Raw genomic sequence first — 15,574 nt, 5'->3', positions numbered from 1 at the left:
TTTTGAGATCAGCCTGACCAACGTGGTGAAACCCTGTCTCTACTAAAAATACAAAAATTAGCCGGGTGTGGTGGCTGGCGCCTGTAATCCCAGCTACTTGGGAGGCTGAGGCAGGAGAATCGCTTGAACCCAGGAGGCAGAGATTGTAGTGAGCCGAGATCACGCCATTGCACTCCAGCCTGGGTGACAGAGTGAGACTCGGTCTCAAAAAAAAAAAAAAGAGGCTGGGTACAGTGGCTCACGCCTGTAATCCCAGCACTTTGGGAGGCCAGGCGAGCAGATCACGAGGTCAGGAGATGGTGACCATCCTGGCTAACATGGTGAAACCCCATCTGTACTAAAAATACAAAAAAAAAATAGCCGGGCGTGGTGGCGGGCGCCTGTAGTCCCAGCTACTTGCAAGGCTGAGGCAGGAGAATCACTTGAACCCAGGAGGCAGAGCTTGCAGTGAGCCGAGATCGCGCCACTGCATTCCAGCCTGGGCGACAGAGCAAGACTCTGAAAGAAAGAAAAAAAGAAGGAAGGAAAGAAGGAAAGAAAACTGCAAATTAAACACCAATAAAGATGCCTTTGTTTTGGGGCACTCATCAAAATGGCAAAAATCAAAATGTTTCATAATACCCGGTGCTGGTGAGGTTGTGGAGAATCAGGTGCTCTCACCCATTACTGATGGGTCTGTAAATTGCATAACATGGCAGTATTCATTCATTCCACAAATATTTCCTGAGCACCTATTATATGCCAGTTACTGTGCCGGATACTCAGAATACAGCAGGGAAGGTAAGAGACAAGATCTCTGCTCTCGGAACTTACATTTTCACTAAGTTTAAAAATTACTAAAATTAAATTTTCTGGACCTGAGTGTGAGCAATACTCAGCCCTACCTCTGAAGTGCGTGCTGCCTTTAGGGCTCTCCCCAAAGTCAGTGTAACACAGTGAAGTGTGTCACTACCTGTCTCTTTGCACGATGAAAAAATGCTCAAAGTTTTAGATGTACCCACTGTATGTTGTGTAAGCATTTGTGGACATATGCAAAATAAAAGTTATACAGTGCTTCTGTTTTAAAAAGAAAGAAAAGGCCAGCACGGTGGCTCATGCCTGTAATCCCAGCACTTTGGGAGGCCGAGCTGGGAGCATCACCTAAGGTCAGCAGTTCAAGACCAGCCTGGCCAACATGGTGAAACCCTGTTTCTACTAACAATCCAAAAAATTAGCTGGGCATAGTGTCGCATGCCTATAATCTCAGCTACTCAGGAGTCTGGGGCAGGAGAATCACTTGAATCCGGGAGGCGGAGGTTGGAGTGAGCTGAGATCATGCCATTGCACTCCAGCTTGGGCAACAAGAGCAAAACTCCGTCCCCCACCAAAAAAAAAAAAAGATAAATTGTAAAGTAAGAGAAAGAACAGACCTTGCAGTGAAGTCAGGTCTGCAGTCAAATCCCAACTCTGTCATCAATTAGCTGTGTTCCTTACCCTCTCTGAGCCTCAGTTTCTTCCTCTACAAAATAGGGATAAAATGTATGTGAATATGTGTGCGGCAAGGCTCCAGGCCTAGGTGAGGCCCTCTACTGTCCCCAGGCCTGTTTCCCACCTAGGAGAGGCAGTGGGGAGGGTTTACCCAAACTGCCCTCTGCTCTAAGGTTTCATGGGTGATCTCCAGTCGCTTAGAATCTCCATGATCAAGGATGAGAGGTCGGAGGTCAGAGGGTGGGTACCTGTGCCGGGGGCTGACGTGAGGCCGGAGCCGCACCCTGCAGACGCCGTCGGTGCAGTCTTTCCCCACGAGGCTATGGGGGTGGACTCGGTGAGGCCAGTCCTTCCACACCAGGCAGGCAGTCACCTCCACCTCCCGCAGCCCTCCACAATCCCGGAGCTGCAGGAAGAGAAGTCCTCTTTGGGGGTCCCATCACAGATGCCTGCATCCATCCAAACTCCTTGGGGCCTCCCTTGGCAGTTCCCCAACCCTCTCCCCACTGGGGGGCCTCTGTTGGGAGCTCCCCAACCTTCACCCGCGACCAGGATGATGGAATGTGTTTGCTTAAGACCACTTTGGGCTGGGCGAGGTGGCTCATGCCTGTAATCCCAGCACGTTGGAAGGCCGAGGCGGGTGGATCACCTGAAGTCGGGAGTTCCAGACCAGCCTGGCTAACATGGTGAAACCCCGTCTCTACTGAAAATACAAAAATTAGCCCAGCATGGTGGCGCATGCCTGTAATCCCACCTGCTCGGGAGGCTGAGGCAGGAGAATCACCTGAACCTGGGAGGTGGAGGATGCAGTGAGCCGAGTTCTTCACACTGCACTCCAGCCTGGGTGACAGAGTAAGACGGTCTCAAAAAAAAAAAAAAAAAAAGCCACTTTGATATCCTAAACCAGAAGCTTCAAACTGATGAACTGGGGGGCCTCATATAATATCTGCCCTACAGGCTGCTTTTTTAGGCCACCCAGGCTTTTTTTTTTTTTTTTTTTTTTTTTGAGACGGAGTCTCGCTCTGTCGCCCAGGCGGGTTCACGCCATTCTCCTGCCTCAGCCTCCCGAGTAGCTGAGACTACAAGCGCCCGCCACCATGCCCGGCTAATTTTTTTGTGTAATCCCAGTACTTTGGGAGGTTGAGGTGGGAGGACTGGTTGAGACCAGGAGTTCAAGACCAGCCTGGGCAACATAGTGAAACCCTGTCTCTATAAAAAATACAAAAATTAGCCAGGTGTGGTGACAGGTGTCTATAATCCCAGCTACTCTGCAAGCTGAGGTGGGAGGATCGCTTGAGCCTGAGACGTGGAGGTTGCAATGAGCCCAGATTGCGTGACTGCACTCCAGCCTGGTTGACAAAGACCCTGTCCCAAAAAAGAAAAAAAAAAAGAGAGAGAGAGAAAGAGAATAAGTTGTGTATTGTGACCTGGGTGCCTGGGTGGTAGGTAGTTACACTGTGTAAACTACATATGTATACATTATATGTAAAAATTCAGAGCTTTAATCTTAACTATATATGATCAATTATATCTTAATTTTTTTAAAAAAAGGAGAGAAGGGCTGGGCACAGTGGCTCAAGCCTGTAATCTCGTCACTTTGGGAGGCCGAGGTGGGTGGATCACCTGAGGTCGGGAGTTCGACACCAGCCTGACCAACATGGAGAAACACCGTCTCTACTAAAAATACAAAATTAGCTGGGCGTGGTGGCGCATGCCTGTAGTCCCAGCTACTCAGGAGGCTGAGGCAGGAGAATCACTTGAACCCTGGAGACGGAGGTTGCGGTGGGCCCAGATCGTGCCATTGCACTCCAGCCTGGGTGACGAAGCAAGACTCCTTCTCAAAAAATAAATAAATACATAAACACATAAATAAAGAGAGAAGGAGAGAGACTAATGAGATAGGACAACCAAATGCAACATGATCCTTGGTTAGATCCTGGATTGAGGAGGAAGAAACAACTATAAAACACATTTTGGAAACAATTGGGAAATTGAAATATGGACTGTATATTACATGATTTGATGGGATTACTAATTTTCCTAGAGGTGATTAATGAGATTGTAGCTACAGAGGAGCTTATTATTAGGAGATACAAACTGAAGGAATTAGGGGTGAAGTAGCATGATGGCTACAATTCATTTGTAAATGATTCATCAAAAAAACAATGTGTCGGCCAGGTGTGGTGGCTCACACCTGTAATCCCAGCACTTTTCGGAGGCCAGGGAAGGTGGGTTGCTTCAGCACAGGAGTTCAAGACCAGCCTGGGCAACATGTGCAGACCCCATCTTTACAAAAAATACAAAAATTAGCCAGGTGTGGTGGAATGCACCTGTAGTCCCAGGTACTCAGGAGGCTAATATGGGAAAACTGCTTGAACCCTAGAGATCCGGGCTTCAGTGAGCTGTGATGGCGTCACTGTATTCTAGCCTGGACAATAGAGCAAGACCCTGTCTCAAAACAAAACAAAAATGTATGTATCTGTGTGTGCGTATGTTTGCCTGTGCGGAGACAGAATGACACAGCAGTTGTGGCAAAATGTCAACTGGTGAATATAGATGAAAGGCACTCAGCTTTCAGCCGAGCGCAGTGGCTCACACCTGTAATCCGGCGGGTGGATCACCTGATGTCAGGAATTCGAGACCAACCTGACCAACATGGAGAAACCCCATCTCTACTAAAAATACAAAATTAGCAGGGCGTGGTGGCACATGTCTGTAATCCCAGCTACTCGGGAGGCTGAGGCAGGAGAATCGCTTGAACCTGGGAGGCAGAAGTTGCAGTGAGCCGAGATCGTGCCATTGCACTACAGCCTGGGCAACAAGAGCGAAACTCCGTCTCAAAAAAAAATTAAAAAATAATAATAATAAAAGGCACTCACCTTTCAAAGATACTCAGTGTATTTATTATTTTTAACTTTTCTGTAGGTTTAAATTCTTATTTATTTTTTTGAGATGGAGTCTTGCTCTGTTGCCCAGGCTGGAGTGCAATGGCATGATCTCAGCTCACTGCAACCTCTGCCTCCCAGGTTCAAGCCATTTTCCTGCCTCTACCTTCCAAGTAGCTAAGATTACAGGTGCCTGCCACCATGCCTAGCTAATTTTTGTATTTTTATTTTATTTTACTTTTTTGAGATGGAGTCTCGCTCTGTTGGCCAGGCTGGAGTGCAGTGGCACGATCTCGGCTCACTGCATGCTCCACCTCCTGGGTTCATGCCATTCTCCTGCCTCAGCCTCTCGAGTAGCTGGGACTATAGGCGCCCGCCACCATACCCAGCTAATTTTTTGTATTTTTAGTAGAGACGGGCTTTCACCATGTTAGCCAGGATGGTCTCCATCTCCTGACCTCATGATCTGCCCGCCTTAGCCTCCCAAAGTGCTGGGATTACAGGCGTGAGCCACCGCGCCCGGCCAAGAATTTTTGTATTTTTAGTATAGATGGGGTTTCTCCATGTTGGCCAGGCTGGTCTCGAACTCCTGACCTCAGGTGATCCACCTGCCTCGGCCTCCCAAAATGCTGGGATTACAGGTGTGAGCCACCGCGCCTGGTCTCTAGGTTTAAATTCTTTTATCATCCAAACTAATCAAAATGGGTGGGCACAGTGGTTCGTGCCTGCAATCCCAGCACTTTGGGAGGCTGAGGCGGGTGGATCACCTGAGGCCAGGAGTTCGAGACCAGCCTGGGCAACATGGCAAAACCCCCTCTCTACTAAAAATACAAAATTAGCCAGGCATGATGGTACAGGCCTGTAATCCTACCAACTCAGGAGGCTGAGGCAAGAGAATCGTTTGAACCCGAGAGGCAGAGATCACACCATTGCACTCCAGCCTGGGCAACAAGAGCAAAACTCTGTCTCAAAAAAAAAAAAAGGAATAATAACAAACTTATCAAAATGCTTACATTAAGTATGTGCAATTTTTCTTACATCAATTATACCTCAATAAAACTTAAAAAGAAAAACTAGACAGGAAAAAAACTAAAACTTTTTTTTCCAACTAAAAGATTAGGAAAAACTTGGAGCCCACAATTAAAATTATAAGACATCACATTATTTCAGATTTCCAGAATTCTTTTTTTTTTTTTTTAAAGACAGATTCTCTCTGTTGCCCAGGCTGGAGTGCAGTGGTGCAATCCCAGCCTCCAGGGCCTCGAACTCCTGACCTCAGGTGGTCCACCCACCTCGGCCTCCCCAGATTTTCCTTTTTTAAAAAAGGAAATTATAGCAAGTGAAGCCAGAGTTTTTGCTCAGCAGCCGCAGGCAGCAGCAAATAAAAACCAGCCCCGTTAGACAGGGCCAGTCCCACTTGGCATCTCTGAGTCACCGGCTCAGCCCTGCTGGCATTAAATACCTTCTGAAGCCTGCTCTAAACTTCTAAAGCCCAAGCCTATAAAATACCATTAACCATTGGTCTCAGTGGGAGAGTGCTGCCCCCTAGGGGAAAAATGGGATTTGGGGGGTGGCTGGTTGACACTGTGGTGTGGACCCCACCACAAGTAGACAGGACCAGATAATGCTGGACAGTTTATAATACCAGGGACAGTCCCGCACAGCCATCCCACATCCGGCAAGCCTTCTGAACATCCTGCCAAATATTCGAGTCAATAAGAAACCTTTTTAAAATGATCAGATCCCAGAAACTTGCTCTATTGTTGCTGAGTGGTTTTGTTTGTTTGTTTGTTTGTTTGTTTTTGAGACAGGATCTCGCACAGGCTGGTGTGCAATGGCACGATCTCGGCTCACTGCAACCTCCGCCTCCCAGACTCAAGCAATCCTTCCACTTTAGTCTCCCAAACATCTGGGCTTACAAGCATGCATCACACCTGGCCCTTGCTCTCTGTTTGACACCAATAATATTCTTTCCCATAATTGTTTTTCCTTTTTTTTTTTTTTTGAGATGAGGTCTAACTCTGTCACCCAGGCTGGAGTTTCCCATAACTGTAATACCCACTGAATTTTCAAGGATTGCAACCAGCACGCTAATTGTTTAGACCAAGAGTTGTTCGCCACTTTGGAAAATCCCCTCACCAACCGCAACCCTGCACGTGTGACATTTAAGTCACTAAGTCTGTGCAGCTGGGTCAGGCTGCATTTGTGGCCACGGCATTAACAAGGAGCCTATATATAGTCACAAACAACTGCCACCTTCCTCATATATCCTGTGGGGCATTTACATATTGAAATAAATGTGATTATATATGCTGTATTAATTTCCTTTTTTTTCTTTTATACTACAGTTTGGTGTAAAATATGGAGTTTTGGCCAGGCACGGTGGCTCACGCCTGTAATCCCAGCACTGTGGGAGGCTGAGGCAGGCAGATCACTTGAGGTCAGGAGTTCGAGACCAGCCTGGCTAACATGGTGAAACCTCGTCTCTACTAAAAACACAAAAATTAGCCGGGCCTGGTGGCAGCTGCCTGTAATCTCAGCTACCCGGGAGGCTGAGGCAGGAGAATCACTTGAACTCAGGAGGCCGAGGTTGCGTGCCGCTGCACTCCAGCCTGGGCGACAGAGCGAGACTCCATCTCAAAAAAATAATAATAATAAAATAAAATAAAATATGGACTTTGGGAGTGACTGTGAATAGAGAGGTAGGTAATATTGTCTACAGATCTCACTGGGTCAGATAGGGTTAAAACCATTCATTTAACCAGCTCCCCGCTGTAATAGTAGGAGATTCTGAAAAGCTTAGAGTCAACAGTCTCAGGACTCATGCAGACTCCAGGGCTGAAAGCTTTTCATCCTTGAGATGTCAGTTGGGACTGTGGAAAAAACATTAGACTTTAGTTTTTTGTTTGTTTGTTTGTTTTTGAGACAGCATCTTGCTCTGTCACCCAGACTGGAGTGCAGTGGTGTGACCATGGCTCACTGCAGCCTCCACTTCCCAGGCTCAAGCAATCCTCCCCGTTCAGCCTCCCACGGTGCTGGACCCCAGGGGCATGCCACCATGCCTGGCTAATTTTTTTATTTTTATAGAGACGGGCATCTTGCCATGTCACCTGGGCTGGTCTTGAACTCCTGGCCTCAAGTGATCCTCCTGCCTTAGTCTCCCAAAGTGCTGGGATCACAGGCGTGAGCCACCATGCCTGGCCCATTAGGCTTTAGAATAAGTCAGACCTGGCACCAAATCCAGGCTCTACCACTGGCCATCTACAAGATAAACCTCTAGGGTCTTACTGTCTTTATGTGTAAAATAGGTATCCATAGTATGCAAAGTACCTGGTACATGGAAGCACTCAGTAAATGGCGGTAATTACTACAGTAAACTCGCTGTGTGCCCTGTGCAGGTAACTGCCCCTCTTTTAACCTCAGTTTCCTACTCTGAAGATAGGGATAAAAATCCTGAATCCAAGCCAGGTATGCTGGCTCATGCCTGTAATCCCAGCACTTTGGGAGGCCGAGGCACGTGGATCACCTGAGGGCAGGAGTTTGACATCAGCCTGGCCAACATGGTGAAACCCTATCTCTACTAAAAATACAAAAATTAGCTGGGCATGGTGGTGCACACCTGTAATCCCAGCTACTTGGGAGGCTAAGACAGGAGAATCACTTGAACCTGGGAGGTGGAAGTTGCAGTGAGCTGAGATCGCACCACTGCACTTCAGCCTGGGCAACAGAGCAAGACTCCGTTTCAAAAAAAAAAAATCCTGAATCCAGATTTGGAGACAGGTCATTCCCTATGGTTAGGCATTTACCATGCTAAATCTTGGAAATCAAAACCAACTCTGGGGGCCGAGCATGGTGGCTCACACCTGTAATCCCAGCACTTCAGGAAGCTGAGGCAGACAGATCACTTGGGGTCAGAAGTTCAAGACCAGCCTGGCCAACATGGTGAAACCCCATCTCTACTAAAAGTACAAAATATTAGCCGGACATCATGGCGCGTGCCTGTAATCCCAGCTACTTGGGAGGCTGAGGCAGGAGAATCGCTTGAACCCGGGAGGTGGAGGTTGCAGTGAGCTGAGATTGCACCATTGCACTCCAGCCTGGGTGACAGAGCAAGATTCCATCAAAAGAAAAAAAAAAAAACAAAAACCAACTCTGAGCCAGAATAACTGCCTGGGAAGACTTAGAAATTAGGCCGGTGAGGTGGCTCACACATGTAATTCCAGCACTTCGGGAGGCCAACGTGGGAGGATTGCTTGAGGTTGGAAGTTCAAGACCAGCCTGGACAACATGGTGAGATGCCGACTCTTCAAAAAAATACAAAAATTAGCCAGGCACGGTGGCACGCACCTGTAGTCCCAGCAACTCAGGAGGCTGAGGTGGGAGGGTCTCTTGAGCCTGGGAGGGGGAGGCTGCAGTGAGCCATGCTCGTGCCACTTTACTCCAGCCTGTGTGACAGAGAGAGACCCTGTCTCCAAAAAAAAAAAAAAAAAGCCTTAGAAATTAGAAGTTGGGGAATACAGTTAAACATGGGATGATACGTCTCAGTATATCATCCCATAGATAACTTGCTAACTCATTACAAAGGGAAAGTTGTATCTTTATCATGGAGAGACCTGATAGTCACCACATTAGCTGCAAGATCCAACTCAGCATCACCAATATTGGGAATAACAACATCCCACGTCCCTTGATGTGAGACACTGAGAAGGCCACAGCATCACTGCTGGAGTGTTTCTGCCAAAAATGCATAACCTGACCTAATCTGGAAACAGCCAACAAACCCAGAATGTGGGACATTCTTTTTTCTCTTTTTCTTTTTCTTTTTTTTAGAAGGAGTTTTGCTCTTGTCGCTCAGGCTGGAGAGCAATGGCATGATCTTGGCTCACCGCAGCCTCTGCCTCCCGGATTCAAGTGATTCTCCTGCCTCAGCCTCCCGAGTAGCTGGGATTACAGGCATGTGCCACCACGCCCCACTAATTTTGTATTTTCAGTAGAGACGGGGTTTCTCCATGTTGGTCAGGGTGGTCTCGAACTCCCGACCTCAGGTGATCCGCCTGCCTTGACCTCCCAAAGTGCTAGGATTACAGGCATGAGCCACCACGCCCAGCTTCAGAATGTGGGACATTCTACAAAACATCCGTCCTGTTCTGCACAAATGTTCAACTCACGAAACACAAAGACAGATTGAAGAACAGATCCAGATTAACAGACACCAAAGAGGCCAGGCACGGTGGCTCACACCTGTAATCCCAGCACTCTGGGAGGCCAAGGCATGCGGATCACTTGAGGTCAGGGGTTTGAGACCAGCCTGGCCAACATGGCAAAACCCCATCTCTAGTAAGAAATACAAAAATTAGCCAGGCGTGGTGGTGGACCTGTAATCCCAGCTACTCGGGAGGCTGAGGCAGGAGAATCGCTTGAACCCGGGAGGTGAAGGTTGCAGTGAGGCGAGATCACACCACAGCACTCCAGCCTGGGCAACAGAGCAAGACTCTGTCTCAAAAAAATAAAACTTACCTGTACCTTGTTAATACATTAATACTCTGCCAAAAGTAATCACCTTTGCTTTTTTTCCTTCCAGTGTTATATATATTTGTTTGTTTGTTAATTGAGGCAGGGTCTTGCTCTGTTGCTCAGGCTGGAGTGCAGTGGTGCGATCTTGGCTCACTGTAGCCTTGACCTCCTAGGCTCAAGGGATCCTCCCACCTCATCCCTACCATGTAGCTAGGACTACAGCCATGTGCCAGCACACATGGCTAATTTTTGTATTTTTTGCAGAGATGGGGTTTTGCCATCTTGCCCAGGCTCTCTAGAACTCCTGAGCTTGAGTGATCCGCTCCCCTCGACCTCCCAAAGTGCTAGAATTACAAGTCTGAGCCACCGCACCACGACCTGCCTTCTTTTTTTTTTTTTTTTTTTTTGAGACAAGGTCTCACTCTGTTACCCAGACTGCTATGCAGTGGTGCAATCTCAGCTCACAGCAGCCTGCACCTCCCTGGGCTCAGCTAATCCTCCCACCTCGGCCTCCTAAATAGCTGGGATTGTGCCACCACACTCTGCTAATTTGTGTACTTTTAGTACAGATGGGGTTTCACCATGTTGGCCAGGCTGGTCTCGAACTCCTGACGTCAAGGGATCCGCCCGCCTCGGCCTCCCAAAGTACTGGGGTTACAGGCGCGAGTCACCGTGCCCAGCCAAATGTCCGACCCCTCCTTTTTTCTGAACCTTTTGGATTCCAGGCCAGGTGATAGTATAATTAATATCTGGTCCAACAATAATAACAATAGCCACTATCAAATAAACGTATAAATGCATGTGGATGGCTCCGGGGTGCAGGGGAAGCCCCAGTCCCACCCGCCCGGGGCCGCTCGCAGGGCCCACCTCGATGGCGGGCAGCGTCTTGCTGGCCTCGGTGCTGCTCTCCCCAAGGATGCTGCCGGCCGAGCGGCCCTCGCACTCGTAGCGGAAGCGCATGCCGCGCTGCTTGGGCTGCTCCGTGATGACCAGGTGCGGCTGCGGGCCCGGGCCCGGCGCTGGCGGAACCAGTCGGCCCAGGGGGCAGCCCCAAGGCGGCGGCGTGGCTGGGGGCGCCACGGGGCCCAGGGTGACCGTACTCAGGGAGGCCGCCCCGCGAGACACCAGGCGTGGCAGCCCCTCGCCCGGGCCCGGCTGTCCCCCGTCCAGGCCGAAGCCGTTCTCCTTGATGTACTCGTCGATGATCTCTGCCGGAGAAGAAAAAACGGGTGGTGACGCCGATTCTTTAAAAAATTAAAAAAAAAAAAAAAGGCTTGATTACCCCCTAGACGTTTTCCATCCCATTTATCTCACACACACACACACACACACACACACACAGAGTCAGAGAGGCCAGGTGCGGTGGCTTATGCCTGTAATCCCAACACCTTGGGAGGCCGAGGTGGGTGAATCAATTGAGGTCAGGAGTTCGAGACCAGCCTGGCCAACATAGTGAAACCCCTTCTCTACAAAAATTAGACCGCATGGTCTCCCACGTCTGTAATCCCAGCTACTCGGGAGGCTGAGGCAGGAGAACAGCTTGAACCCAGGAGGCGGACATTGCAGTAAGCCAAGATTGTGCCACTGCACTCCAGCCTGGGCGACAGAGTGAGACTCCGTCTCTAAATAAATAATAGGCCGGGCGCGGTGGCTCATGCCTGTAATCCCAGCATTTCGGGAGGTCGAGGCAGGCGGATCATGAGGTCAGGAGATCGAGACCATCCTGGCTAACACAGTGAAACCCTGTCTCTACTAAAAATACAAAAAATTAGCCAGGCATGGTGGCACGTGCCTGTAGTCCCAGCAACTCAGGAGGCTGAGGCAGGAGAATCGCTTGAAACCATCAGGCGGAGGTTGCAGTGAGCCGAGATTGTGTCACTGCACTCCAGCCTGCGCAACAGAGCAAGAATCCATCTCAAATAATAATAATAATAATAATAAATAAATAGGCTGGGCATGGTGGCTCACGCCTGTAATCCCAGCACTTTGGGAGGCCGAGGCAGGTGGATCACCTGAGGTCAGGAGTTTGAGACCTGCCTGGCCAACATGGTGAAACCCCATCTCCACTACAAATATAAAAATTGGGCATGGTGATGTGTGCCTGCAGTCCCAGCTATTCGGGAGGCAGAGGCAGGAGAATCACTTAAACCCGGGAGGTGGAGGTTGCAGTGAGCCAAGATCATGCCATTGCACTCCAGCCTGGGCAACAAGAGCGAAATTCCATCTCTAAATAAATAGATAAATAAATACAAAAATGAGCCAGGCATGGTGGTGCACGCCTGTACTCCCAGCTACTCGGGAGGCTGAGGCAGGAGAATTGCTTGAACCTGGGAGGTAGAGGTTGCAGTGAGCTGAGATAGCACCACTGCACTCCAGCCTGGGTGACACAGCGAGACTCTGTCTCAAAAAATAACTTGAATAAATAAATAAGAAAGAACTCGCTCCTCCAGCTGCCTGTTTCACACGGTCCCCCATTCAACCCACGCTGGCTGCTTCTCCTCCTGGTCTCAGCTCGTATGTTATCTCTTCAGAAAAGCCTAACCTAATGTGTCTTCTCCAGGCCATCTCTCCCTCGTCCTGTTTATTTCTTTCACAGCTCAAGCCCAGGCTAACATTATCTTGCTCATCTATTCATTTTCCTCTGTCTCCCACACCGGGCTATCAGCTCTGTGAGGGCAGGGACTTAGTTTTGTTCATGGCTAAATCCCCAGGGCCTAGAACAGTGTCTGTCTGTACTCACTAGGGGATTAATAACATTATTTTATTTTAATTGGCTTTCTTTTTGAGACAAGGTCTTGCTCTGCCGCCCAGGCTGCAGTGCAGTGGTGTAATCATAGCTCACTGCAGCCTCGGCCTCCCAGGCGACCTCCCAGGCTCGGGTGATGCTCCCACTTCAGCCTCCTGAGCAGCTGGGACTACAGGTGCGCACCACCATGCCCGGCTAATTTTTTAAAATTTTGTGTAGAGATGAGGGTCTCACTATATTACCCAGGCTAGTCCTGAACTCCTGGCCTCAAGCAGTCCTCCTGCCTCTGCCTCCCAAAGTGCCGGGATTACAGGCGTGAGCCACACAGCCCCTGGCATGCTGAGTGTTTTCCAAGTGTCAAACACTGCTAAGTACTTTAGGAGCATGACTTCGTTCAAATCCCTCCACAGTCCTGGAAGTCACACAGTGACACCTCTCCCCCACCCCCACTGAAAAAGAAGGCCAAGACCCCCTTCTGCAGGCACTGGGGTCCCTCAGCCTCCCCGCAAACCTGCCCTGTGATACTCACCCAATTCATCTGTGGAAGGAAGAGAAAGAGAAAGAGAAAGGTAAGGTCCAGAAAGTGGTCACAACTTTTCATCTTTTAAGACAGATTCCCCAACCCTGTCCCTCCTGTGAACCTTCCATCTTCCTCCGTCCTGGGAAACCTTGGGCTCTGACTTGCTGGGGCACTAAACCCCAAACCTCATCTTCTCCTCTGGGCTACCATCCTTTCAACCTCTAATGCTGGGGTCCCAGCATCAGGGTATCCTCCAACTAAGCCAAATGCCTCCTGAAAAACATTTAGACCAGGGATTATGAAGTCTTTTTGGGAACCCATTAGAAAGGGGTCTTAACACCAGGAAAAAGTGGATGCCCAAAGTTCCAAACAAACTGGGGTGTGTTCCCTCCCTGAAGTCCATCCCAGGGTCCTGGAGGTCACTGGCTGGTGTTTAAAGATACAAAGAGGTGGCAAGCCCTGGTGGCTCACGCCTGTAATCCCAGCACTTTGGGAGGCTGAGGTGGGCAGATCACTTGAGGTCAGGAGTTCAAGACCAGCCTGGCCAACATGGTGAAACCCCGTCTCTACTCAAAATACAAAAATTAGCTGGGCATCATGGTGGGCACCTGTAATCCCAGCTACTTGGGAGGCTGAGGCAGGAGAGTCACTTGAATTCAGGAGGCAGAGGTTGCAGTGAGCTGAGATCGCGTCACTGCACTCCAGCCTGGACAACAGAGCGAGATTGTCTCAAAAACAAACAACCAACAACAACAAAAAGATGCAAAGAAGCTGATCTGAACCCAGGCAGCCTCTTGCTCTGTACCCCAGCCCTGTCCTCCCACAGTGACCACCCGAAATCCCAGATTCACCCCTGCTTCCTGAGGGAGGAGGTACAGTAATGCTGGGTTCTCAGGGAAGCCCCTTTTCACCTCCCCAGGAAAGCTCAGCCCTTGACAGAATCGTGGAGGAATCGAAACCAACCTCCCGTCATTCCATAGACAGGACAAGGGGAAGCCCAGAGGCCGCCAGTGAGCCTTAGAATCACACAGCAAAGGAAGGCAGCTGCAGCCAGGTGTCCCACCCAGGGCTGCCTCTGCACTGGTCTCTGGCTGGGGATTTATAGACCCGAACCTGTTCTGCTGCTAGATCTGTCCTCCTCTGTTCTCAGGGAGTGGCTCCTGGCAGCCAGACCTTTGCCCCTTGAAAGGTAGTTTTCCTGCACCCCTTATCTCATGGGATCTGTGAGGCCAGTTGGGTGCCAAGGTCCCCCCACTTGGCAGATGGGGATACTGAGGCTGGCAGAGAGGAAGGGACACACTCTAGGTCACTGGCAGGGCCAACCTCAAGTCACTTGAACTGGGAAAATCTTTCTTAGGCATCTGTGCTGCCCAAAGACAGAGTTAGACTTTGGACCCTCCAGAGGCTCCCGGGCTGTAGGGGGAGACTGAGTCCTCGGCGGCTGTGGCTGGAGCTCTGGGTTCACTGCCTCTGTTCAAATCCTGGCTCTGCAACTTGCCAGTTGTGTGGCCATAAGCCTATTACTTCACCTTTTTGTGCCTTGGTTTTTTCATCTGTAAAATGGGCACAATAATAATGCCTACCTTGTTGGGCTAAGATACTTTTATTTAAAATTTTATTTTATTTTATTTATTTTTATTTTTTTGAGACGGAGTCTCGCTCTGTTACCCAGGCTAGGGTGCAGTGGCACAATCTCGGCTCACTGCAACCTCTGCCTCATGGGTTCAAGTGATTCTCCTGCCTCAGCCTCCCGAGTAGCTGGGATTACAGGCACACACCACCACACCCGGCAATTTTTATTTATTTATTTTTTTTATTTTTAGTAAAGACAGGATTTTACCATATTAGTCAGGCTAGTCTCGATCTCCTGACCTCGTGATCTGCACACCTCGGCCTCCTAAAGTGCTGGGTTACAGGCGTGAGCCACCACGCCCGGCCTATTTTCTATTTTTTGAGATGGAGTCTTGCTCTGTCACCCAGGCTGGAGTACGGTGGTGCATTCTTGGCTCACTGCAACCTCTGCCTCCCGGATTCAAGTGATTCTTTCTTTCTTTTTTTTTTTTTTCAAGTGATTCTTGTGTCTCAGCCTCCCGAGTAGCTGGGATTACAGGTGCCCGCCACCACACCTGGCTAATTTTTTTTTTTTTTTTTTTGTATTTTTAGTGGAGACAGGGTTTCACCATATTGGCCAGGCTGGTCTCGAATTCCTGACCTCAAGTGATTCACCCACCTTGGCCTCCCAAAGTTCTAGGATTACAGGCGTGAGCCACTGTGCCCAGCCTTAACATTTTAAAAATTAAAGAGCACATAGGAAGCATTTAGAAGTGCCACATAGTAGACACTATGCAAATGCTGGCTGCTACTGGAGAAGGTTTGGAAGATACTGTTGTGTGGACTTCAGTCCTAGAGAATCCTTCTCCTTTCTAGGTCCCAGTTTATCTG

At 49.3% G+C, this 15,574-nt stretch overlaps 1 protein-coding gene across 2 annotated transcripts in view; it reads right to left on the bottom strand.

The window, feature by feature from the left end:
- Nucleotides 1-15,574, bottom strand: part of RELB (RELB proto-oncogene, NF-kB subunit) — a 38,201-nt gene that overhangs the window by 16,147 nt on the left and 6,480 nt on the right. Inside the window, exons 3-4 of one of the 2 annotated variants that reach the window (XM_054463644.2) lie at nt 10,734-11,110; nt 1,716-1,873 (exon numbers count right to left, since the gene is read on the bottom strand). In XM_054463644.2, the coding sequence (XP_054319619.1) occupies nt 1,716-1,873; nt 10,734-11,110 (535 nt within the window). The remainder of the gene's footprint in view (nt 1-1,715; nt 1,874-10,733; nt 11,111-15,574) is intronic. The other variant, XM_054463645.2, reaches the window with a different exon arrangement.

Source organism: Pongo pygmaeus, chromosome 20 (genome assembly GCF_028885625.2).
Source record: "Pongo pygmaeus isolate AG05252 chromosome 20, NHGRI_mPonPyg2-v2.0_pri, whole genome shotgun sequence".
Lineage (NCBI taxonomy): Eukaryota > Metazoa > Chordata > Mammalia > Primates > Hominidae > Pongo > Pongo pygmaeus.
Note: the sequence above shows the minus strand (reverse complement) of the source record. Positions and strands in the feature narration are given on the sequence as shown.